Here is an 11026-nt window from a genome sequence, read left to right on the forward strand (position 1 = left end):
ATATGTATAGAAGCCATTAGGAGCGATAAACGCGTGCTTCTGACGCAGCTGAAATCAACCGCACACTCACACAGCTAATGAAAACATCAGCCTTAGAAATAAACAACCGTAACATTGAGATTATGCCGCTGAATACAGCGAACCCCAGTTGAGACGCATACACGAGAATGCTTGTTTCATTTAAACTTGTTCGCATGGCCTTAACTATCGGCATGTCCTCAGAGCGACATGCTCTAGACTACGTGTTGCTCCAGCTGTATGAACACAGATGCAATGCCGCGATAGGTGTCGTATTCCTATAGGTAGATGTGATCAGCTGAGAATCAGCTGATGCAAGCTTGACTCACGAGACCTGCCAGAACTAACGCTAACGCTTAATTTCTGTACATGGAAATGACATACCGTGAGCCTCAAACACCATTGTTTCCTCCTTCTTTAAATATCTTTCTAAATGTTAATCTGCTGGCAACTAGTAGTAGGATTCATTAGCTTAAAATGTCCATCCTGTTACACACTGCATTATAAAAATGTCATGTAACAAGGTGAACAAATTTCCAAGAATGTTAAATATTTGGTCAGGATTATTAGGTCATACTAGCTTGTATACTAGCGTATGTGACAAATAAAAATCTTGAATCTTGAGCTTGACATATTAGCCTGAGCTTGTTTTTCTGATGGACAGATAGTTTATACTTATGATAACACTAACAATAATTGAATTTATATATTTTTTTTTCTACAAACCTGCTCAATCTAAGGTCCACCAAACTTTAAGAATGACTCTCATGCAATATGAGGACTGGACATGCAACAAAGTGCACACTGAATGACATCATGTATACGATACTCCAAACACTCACACAGCAGCTGAGCTCTCTATGCTCATTGTCTCTTTCATGGGCTTTCTCAAAACAGTTCTCATGTCTGATTTTACAAAGTAAAATGTGGCCATGTCTGAGTATAAAGGACTTACTGAAACACTTTGATCATGTGAGGAAAGCTGAATGTACAAAATGTAAATTTTTGTAAATACTTACATTTAAAGTAGGCCTATATATATTATACAAATTACAAAAGAGAAAAAAAAATATATATTCTAAAAAACAAATAATTTTAGATGAGTATTAAAAAGGAATTAACTACATAAATCTAGCAGTTTGTTGACAATGGTCTAACCTGAGTTGACCCAAGTTATAGTGTTGTGTTGCTCCATCCGTGGAACGTGTGACACACAGAGAGAAGAACGGCTGTAACTGCCTGAGCTCCAGCAGCACAATGGCCAGGTAGTGGATAAAGAGCAGAGCGTCCACTAGTGAAACAGCATACTGCACAATCCCTTGGTAGTCCTCATCCTGGAACAGACAGAGAGTGTCAGTGCCTGTTACATATAGTAGGGCAATGTGAGAATTAGCCGGTACATACAATTACTGGAAATGTTTCTCTGTGATATGTGACATGTTGATATTTTAAAGTTACAAAGTACAGGAGATTAGGACTAGTACTCACACAGAGAAGATGTTACTAGAGATTGGCAAGAATGGGTCATGCTAGTGAGCTTAATTTTTTTAGTGTTGGTGAAGTTCAGCCCACAGTCCACTTCGGTTTTTACATGTAAAAGCAGTTACACTGCTTGTCTTTGTTCAGTCAGTCACATATTTTTAACTGTAGGTGATTTTATTATTAGTTAAACCTCCTCATCTCCTCAAATGTAAAGTTCATTCCTGACTGAGATTTAAATCAAAGTTTAAAGTAATGGAGCAACAGGATTAAAGATAATATATCTAAAATGCTAATCAAAACCAGGATCAAAATTATCGTTTAAATGTAAGTCTGCCTTATTTTAAATAAACTTTTAAGTTTGGTGCAACATCATTGTTAGATAAATCTAGATAAATCTAGATTTAAGCTAAATCCTCATTATTGTCACAAATCACACCCCACAAATATGGAGTGTATATAAGTCACAAATATGGCTCCAAAGTTAGTGTTAGGGTTCGTCTGTATTTAGTGTGGGCTACACAAATAACTGCCACTTTTCAGACAGTTTTAAACTGCACACTTCAGTGTACACTTCAGTTTTAGACTGAACAGTTTACCTAAAAATGAAAATTCTGTCATCATTTACTGTCATCATAAAATGTTGTTTTGGACCCCACTGACTTTGTATGGACAAAACAGCTGAATTAAAACATTTTTACTTTTTGTTGAAAGGATGATTATATATATATGATTAGAGAATTTTAATTTTTGGAAGAAGTAGGCACACTTTAGCCTCACCTGTGAGTCCAGGATGCGTACTCCATAAAACAACCAATAGGAAAGCACAAACAGTAGCACCAATGTGGCTAATAAGGCTCGAAAGACGAAGATTCTTGGCAAACCAGCCCTAGGTGGCCTGAAGAATAGAGCCCACACTGCCAACAACAAAATTAGCAGTTTAAATGCCACAGATATAAAGAGACCTTCACAGGCCGTTCCACAGGCTCTCAGTCTATCAGGCCAGAGGAGGTGAGGCAGGATAAGGAAGGCAAGTGGAGTCAGAAGAACCACGAGTCCCAGGATGACAGACAGAGCCACATTTAGATAACGTTTGCAGTCCAAGCCCACGCTGTCGTCGAGGTCTTTGCTGATGCGAACAATGTCCTCCTGAGATAGAGAGTGTTCTGAGGTGCCAGTGACAGCTGTCGTAGTCTCACCCCAGTTATCATCCTGGAAAGAAAGAGGGATGAGGGCATGGGGAAATAGAGAGAAATTAGACTCTAGTGCACAGTTCAGCATCATTGGTGCATGAGAAGGGGTAACCAATAGGATGTGACAGATAAGAGCGAGAGAGATTAATATAACATGTGAATCTTCCTTCAATTATTGGCACTTTTGGCCCTGTGGACTTTAGGTACATTTGCCTAAAATACCATTTTTCACACTTGCATGTAATAGAAACGATGGCCATGGAATTTTTGGAACAAAAAGGCAACTGCTTCTGTCTTGCCAAGGCTAATATCCCACTTGCATAATTTGCAAGCAATATTATATATATATATATATATATAAAGTCATAATTACTAGAATTTTCTTTATTTTCTCATGTCTCATAATGTCTCACTGACACTTGTCTTTTTGGTAAACAAGTACACTAGCTTAAAAAAGCAAAAAAAAACATGGGCAAAAATTTATGGTGGCAATGACACCACATTTGAAAGGAAGAGCCATATTTTTTGAAAACTATATATAAATCATTTTCACACAATCAATATTGAAATAGCTGATGTTTATCTCATGGTTTCAATAGATCATCATCGTTTTAAAAATACAATAATTAATAATATGATAGATTTCCATAGTTTAAGACTGAACGTTTTCTGATTTTGGAAAATAAAAATATAATAGAGAAAAATTAATGATGAAAACATTGTAAAAAATTTCCAAGTCATTTTAATGTACTCTTTATACATCAAAAAGGTTAAATCTGTTACTTCTAATAAAAATCTACCACTGGGGCATAAAAAAGTGCCCTAAGTTGAAGAGACTCCGATGTATTGATTTAGTTTGTTCTTGCAGTAATCCTTAAACATCATATAGTCTGTTTTAGTCCGTTTTAAGCTGTACAGGAAACCAAATGCTCAAGCACTATGAGCACTGCAGTACTGAGCTGAGGAGTGTATCCTGTACAATGCCGTAACTCACTGCTTAAACCACTGTGATGATGCACTGCTGGAGAAATTAATCTACTCAAGACTGTTTCCCAAAATCATAGCAACATGGCCATTGAATGGGTTCCACCAATAGTAAAGCACTCATGCAACATAAGTAGTGATGCAGTGATCTTCAGGATTACCAGAAACTTCCAAGCGAGTGTGTTGGAGTTAAACTCTGCAGGAAGGTGGCCCTCCAGGAGAAGGACTGGCCACTCATGTCTTTGAGTTTTTGTATTTTATATCTGACAATATTTTTTTCCAGTGAAAATGAGAGTTACTGGTGAAGTGACTTTCAAAGCAGCTCTGGAGATGAAGTTCATGTGTTCATGTCCTTATATAGTGAGATGACAGATGAGCGTCACACATGCTTCAGTACTGTATGTGTAGTAGACCAAACTGAAACACACACAACATGCTTCAGATTTACACAGTAGTCTTTTTGTACTTCAATATTCACTGAATTCTGGGACATATTAAAAGATATCAGCAGAAAAGGATAAAAGCACTATAATCAAACTGCTTCTAGAATCAAAAACTTTGACATAAATGTAACAGAATATTGCTCTAGGTCAGCTACTGGATCATAGCTTTGTTTACTTTTCCTCCTCACTGAGTATAATATAAACAGCCTACATTTATGAGATCACATCAGCACACGCTAAACCCAGAAAGAGTCACTGAAGCATTCAGTGCCTCAGGCTAAAGTGATAGCGGTGTGGTGAATACAGGAGTGCAAGGGAAACTAAGAAGGGTTGTCTGTGTATTCAAATATGCTCAGAGACTGAGAGATCTGAAATTAGTGTGTTGATTTAAATAGTCTGAGGAGAGCTATGTAATTCAGAATTAATGATATAACATTCAATATCTGCGACTCTACATATAGGATGAGCGTTTTGGAGAATGGATGGATGTGATGGAAAATTCATTACTGTAAAGTAAGGCAGCAGACACATAAGTGTGAACCAATTACAAGGACTTTATTGAAGGTTTTGTAGAATGCATACAGTAGGTGAGTAACATAATAACAGAGTAAAATACAGTAAAAACAAACTATAAATAAGTCAACACCCTATTGAAAAGCTAATCAATTTAGCTTAATTATCTATCTTTCTATAATCATTTAATGAATTATCTATTTATCTATTATCTATATCTATTTTAAAAAGATGTGTTTTTAACAGTTTCTTAAAAGTGCCTAATGTGGGAGCATTTCTAGCAGTAAAAGGAAGTGCATTCCACAGCCTGATGTAAATTTGATGGGCTGATGTAAATGTAGGTATCATCAGCATAAAAGTGATACCCTAAACCATATTTCTTAATAATTTGCCCTAGAGGAACCATATAAAATATATAAATACTAAAAAGCACAAGACAGATCCCCGAGGAACACTACGGCAGATATGTTTTCCAGGACAACAAACTGGGAACAATCAGTAAGGTAGGTTTCAAACCATTTCACAGTACCAGAGATATCAAGCCAACTCTCCAGTCTATCAAGTAGAATAGAGTGACACACAGTGTCAAATGCTGCACTCAAGTTAATGAAAATGAGTGAGCGATTTCAGACGCAGAGTGCACCGGATGTGCTGTCGATGGAATCTTTTGACGAGAGACACAGGAATTCATTTGGTGCATCGCTCACAGTGCATGGGTATTTCCTTGTGGCTAGCCGTTGAGTGTACATTTTTAATATACTCTTTATTGAGATGCATTGTGGGATTGAATGAGTGCACTCGATAATGTCTACTGGATATAACCATATAATATTAAGTAGAGTTGGTGTATAAGGCGGGATTCCATAAAGGGATGAAGTGATAAGGAAAAAGAAGATATGGGGAAGGAGAAAGAGTGCTGGGCTTGAGACATTTGAGATAAAATGTATATTAATATAACATCCATACCTAGAGTACTGTAACACAAAGACATGCATTAAATGACTGTATCCCTTGGAGAGGAAACTATATAGTGCGTCTGGGGCTAAGAGACACATTAACATTGTTTCCACAAGACCTGCAGAGTATCCTGACTAGACCACTGGGAGCATATGGACTGAGAGCATTACAGCTTTGTAGACCAATATTTTAGTTTTGGCCCGCAGGTCAAGATTTTCAAAGACACTTTTTTCACAGTCTGTTTTATTTCAATGTCAATGTTGACTTTTAAGGAGAGAATGCTGGTGAGATATAAAACTATATCTATATTTGCAAGTCAAATATTGTCAGCATGGATTGCTGAATTTATAGTGTTTTGGTGGGTGATGGCCCGTAGAAGATATGGTTCTTTTAAATATTAAGGGCCATTACAAGTTGCTTTTATACTACTTTTATACTATAGGCATCATGAATACACTGCAGTTTCTCCTCTGAGAGGAACACTAATCCCAATTCTATTTTATACCGCTTCACCTACCCCTACGCCTACCCCTTCCCCTTGCAACAGAGTGTCAAGGGGTAGGGGTGAAAATATTCCCCTAAGAATTGGGACACCACTACTACACCGTTACACATCATCATACGTCGTCTAGCTCCTACAATACACACACCTATACTGGTGTGCATTAGAGCCTTACCGTTCTATATTAATGCGCTGCTTACTGACACACACACACACATATCGGAGATCGCACGGCACACATCCAGGAGCAAAGAAACTTGTCAACGCTGCCCCCCGACTTTTATTATAACAGTTTAAATACTCGCTACATTATATTTTCCAGCAACGAGAGGATAAAATCGCTGTTTTTGAAGTAAACTCGCTCATTGTAAAGAGAGACGCACAGACGCGCATACACGCATACATCTCTCTCTCTCGAATTGGCAATATTTGAGAAAAGGTTTAGCGATTTCTAATTATTGGGGGACTAGCCCCCCCTCAATGTCTATGGTGGTTATCGCCCTGGGTGATGGTCCGTAGAAGATATGGTTCTTTTAAATATTAAGGGCCATTACAAGTTGCTTTTGTACTACTTTTATACTATAGGCATCATGAATACACTGCAGTTTCTCCTCTGAGAGGAACACTAATCCCAATTCTATTTTATACCGCTTCACCTACCCCTACGCCTACCCCTTCCCCTTGCAACAGAGTGTCAAGGGGTAGGGGTGAAAATATTCCCCTAAGAATTGGGACACCACTACTACACCGTTACACATCATCATACGTCGTCGCTAGCTCCTACGTCAAAGAAAATGCGCCGATGTTTATCACAAACTTCCAAGATGCCGTCGGTAGCTGTAGTGATCTCAGTTGCGTGGGTTACAGCTATTTTTTTTGCATTATAACATGACCGTAGATATGAACACATGAATTGAATGTAAAATAAAACAAATGATTACATTAAAATCTTTATTAATGCCAATAATGCTTACATTTATGTCTTTTTGTTCGCTCGCGCAGCCATGTTGCCGCTGTAGCCAGTTTACGCTGAGATAATTCATACCCCTTCGTTTCAAGTGTGGTCCCGAAAAATCTTCGTTTGAAGGGCTATCTGGGCCTTCCCCTTACCCCTACCCCTCCAACCAAAAGATAATCGAGACACCCCTACCCCTTCACGTGAATGCGCAAAACGGAGGGGTAGGGAAAAGGGGAAGGGCTAAGGGGTAGAAATAGGATTGGGCAAAACTGAATCTACACATGATTCTTCTACAAATGCAATGACAGCCTTGTTTGACTCTGGTGGTAACTAATGCTCAGTTTCACCACCACCACCACAGTGTACTGTGGCTGACATTTCGTCATTCAGCAATCTCAATACCTGGATGTAGGAAACCCTATTTGTGTCAGCCTCCAAACTGTGACCAAACATACAAAAGTCTTACTAGTGCTAAAACCGTGCACTCAAAGGTCATCATTCTGTCATTCATTCACATGTCACTTCAGGTTCATACTGATTGGGACATGAACGAAAATGGAGATATCTGAGTAAATGAGTTAGTCTGAGTTAGTAAATGAATTAGTCTGTCCATTTCCACCTGTTCAAACCCATTCAGGTTGATTTGTGGATTGACTGCAAATATTAGAGGCGTCATTATAACACTAACAGGTTAAACAGCCAACATGAAAATAACATACAGTAAGCCAAACTTTTTACCTATATTGTATCTGGTTGTTAGCCCCTCACATTTACTCCGCAGACCACTGATGGTACATTCAAGTCCTCTTGGGAAGTTTGTATTTATTAGTTTGGAATTCACAATTACGACGTCAGGTGGATTTCAGCAACTCTGGTTAGAGTGAGATGGCGATGTATTTTTTTCTACAAAAAAATCTGCAAGATTTTTGTGCTTTATGTTTTTATTTAATTTATTCTTTATGTTTTTATTCAATATATATTCTATTGTCATTTTACAATATTGAAAAAAAAATTACAAACACATAAATCACTCACATAGTAACACATGTCTGACTGAAGCACTGACCCTGTTACTGCCCTGCAGTTCTAAAGTGTACAGATGCTCTGAGCACTATATATACAGAATAACATCAGGCCTACACAAGGGATGTGATGAACCGCAATCTGATTGGTGCTCTTTGTTTAAAGCTTTGTTCAAAGGTGCACTTTAGAGGCATAAAGGAGAGAGAATGTAGATGCTCTCAGATGGAAAGATATTGACTTATATATAGCACAAAAAGACAAAAAAGGACAGTCTGTTTCCACAATATTTACCCAATGTGATTTCTTAAACTAACAGACATGTATGAGACATATAATTGAAGCTAATACCATTACATATGTGATATAGCCAGAGGGAAAAAAAACCTATGCAAGCAGTCCTCGATAACATTAAGCCAATTTTTTTTTCAACAGTTTTAGAAGAGCAATAACCTATAGTGTTCTTACATTTGTGCTTGTCCTAACACACACCATTCTACTGGATCCCAATAAATGTACATTTCATTACCTTGTAACTCTATAATACTATCTATAACTATAGGTTACCTGTCTTCAGGGTCATGCAGAAAAAAAAAACTCAACAGTGACTTACACTGCTCTATAAAAGTAACAAGAATGTTTGGCAAACCTCGAGCAGCTAAGAGATTTCATAGCAGGCACCTGGACAACATACTGTCATATCTTCTGAGATTAAAGAGCTACATGCCAATAGATGTCCTACCTGACGAGGTTGTGCAGGCAGTGATCTGTGCTGTTCTGAAGTTTCACTGTCTAATGCCAGTTCTTCCATACTAATCTCAGCCTGCCCAGGTTCTGCCATTACAATGGAAATTATATTTGCAATCGTGGTTTTCCACTCTCTGTTGCAGCCATTAAAGCAAACACTCCACTCGGAATCCAGTCACTGCTCACTGACTTGCTTTTGTCTTACTGCAAAAAAGTATCCGTCATGCAATCTAAGCTGTTTCATGCCCATGTGCTGAGGTTTAATAAAAGGCTTTGGAAGAGTACAAGAGATGAGGAAGGGTGTCACATGTGATGTCCACAGAGAGGAAAGAGCAGCAAGGAAGAGGGAGGAGGGAGGCCAGTCCATTAAATAAACAATTCCACTCACCAGAGATGGCAAACAACATAATCGACCAATTAGGGGCTGCGTAGACGCCTGTTGTAATCCTGCCTGTTACATGATTCAACTCTTTCTCTTAGAAAATATTGCTTGCAAGTCTTGTTGATGTTTAGACAACATCACTATATCTCTCTGTTCATCACTTACTGTTGTCTGTTATATTCCTTTAAATTTCTTCCAAGTCATTTTATTTCACACACATATCATTTTACTAATATTACATACTGTTTTAGTCTGCGGGATTGAATGCGAAAGGATATGTGTGTGAGTGAGAAAGACTTGACTTTTAAATGTCTTGTATTTATACACTAAAATACATAAAATAAAAATTACACACCTAAAAAATATAGATTACAAAAACAAAAAAAGAAAATCACAAACAATATTATACATTTACTAAATGTTTAGGTTCACTCATGAACTCATTGCATCAAAACATTAGCATGTAGCTTTCAAATATTGTTCAATTATGTAAACATTGCATTAAAAAGATCAAATGAAAGTAATAAAATAACAAATTACATTACAGGTAACAGAACAAGTGGGTGGTATATTGCACTTCAAGAATTAAAGGGTTAGTTCACCCAAAAATGAACATTCTGTCATTAATTAAAGGCAGAGTAAGCGATTTCACGTTTTCTACGTTGTTTGTGCTTGGATTTGAACTAAAACGTATCCGTGTGGTGCGGCTGACACAGAACAACATATGCTGTTTGCGTTCAGTGGATACGAATTGTTGAATAAAGTCATTATTTGTTTTTCTTTTGTGCACAAAAAGTATTCTCGTAGCTTCGTAAAATTACGGTTGAACCCCTGATGTCACATGGATTATTTTACCGATCCCCTTGCTACGTTTCTGGACGTTGATCTTGTAAGGACCCTTGCTGTCTATGGGAGGGTTAGAGAGCTCTCAGAATTCACCAAAAATATCGACAGAATTTTTATTTTTGGGTGAACTATCCCTTTAATGCACAGATCTGTTCTGACAGATTTTTTTTGTCTTGTCCATTTCTAATGGTTATCACTGTTAGACATTGAAATTCCAGATTCAGTTTGCATTTTAATACAGTTGTCACTCCCAAACCATTGCAGTAGGCACTCAGAAGCATGAGAAATACAATTTTTATTCAAATTGTGATCTTTTTTTTATCTATGATCTGTGATCTATCTTTATAATCAATGAAGCTGATATTACTTCCAAAAATGCATGACTTCAAGGTGACTCTGGCGAAGCAGGCACATCTGTACTGGCATTTTTATGAATCATGGCCAATCATAATGCTGTGAATGTTTGAAATGTGACCAATTACATTTGCATTAAAGCACCCAGCTTGTGTTTGTCTAAAATTTAAATTTGAATGAAAGTAAACGTCCATATTTACTAAAAAGGGTTGCAATCTCCCATGTACAAAACACATTAATGTGTTTTTTTGTATAAGCACAAAAAAAAACATGTCCCTTTTAGACTTGCACTCTATTCATTTGCTGCATGTTTTCTTTAAAAAACAAACAAACAAAAAACTAAAACTTGCTTTCTAATCTTTTTGTATTCTATCTGTTTTCTTTTCATTTATTATACAATTAACAAAAGCAAAAAAGACCTCTAACACTAGCTTGCTCTATTCGTTTTCTATTCTATCTGTTTTCTTTTTATTTATTATATTATTTTTAAAAAAATCCTTGCTACGTGTACTGCGTTAAGCTAACTGAGACTTGTTATAGCACTTGCATATCATTGCTCTTTTGTTGATTTTGACTGCTTTTATTGTCCTCATTTGTAAGTCGCTTTGGATAAAAGCATCTGCTAAATGA

At 37.2% G+C, this 11026-nt stretch overlaps 1 protein-coding gene across 2 annotated transcripts in view; it reads right to left on the reverse strand.

The window, feature by feature from the left end:
- LOC107748077 (vang-like protein 1) overlaps positions 1-11026 on the reverse strand; it is a 76570-nt gene that overhangs the window by 18294 nt on the left and 47250 nt on the right. For both annotated transcript variants that reach the window (XM_016562734.1, XM_016562733.1), the window contains exons 4-5: positions 2278-2709; positions 1177-1352 (exon numbers count right to left, since the gene is read on the reverse strand). In XM_016562734.1, the coding sequence (XP_016418220.1) occupies positions 1177-1352; positions 2278-2709 (608 nt within the window). The remainder of the gene's footprint in view (positions 1-1176; positions 1353-2277; positions 2710-11026) is intronic.

Source organism: Sinocyclocheilus rhinocerous, unplaced genomic scaffold, assembly GCF_001515625.1.
Source record: "Sinocyclocheilus rhinocerous isolate Xijiao unplaced genomic scaffold, SAMN03320098_v1.1 scaffold5002, whole genome shotgun sequence".
Lineage (NCBI taxonomy): Eukaryota > Metazoa > Chordata > Actinopteri > Cypriniformes > Cyprinidae > Sinocyclocheilus > Sinocyclocheilus rhinocerous.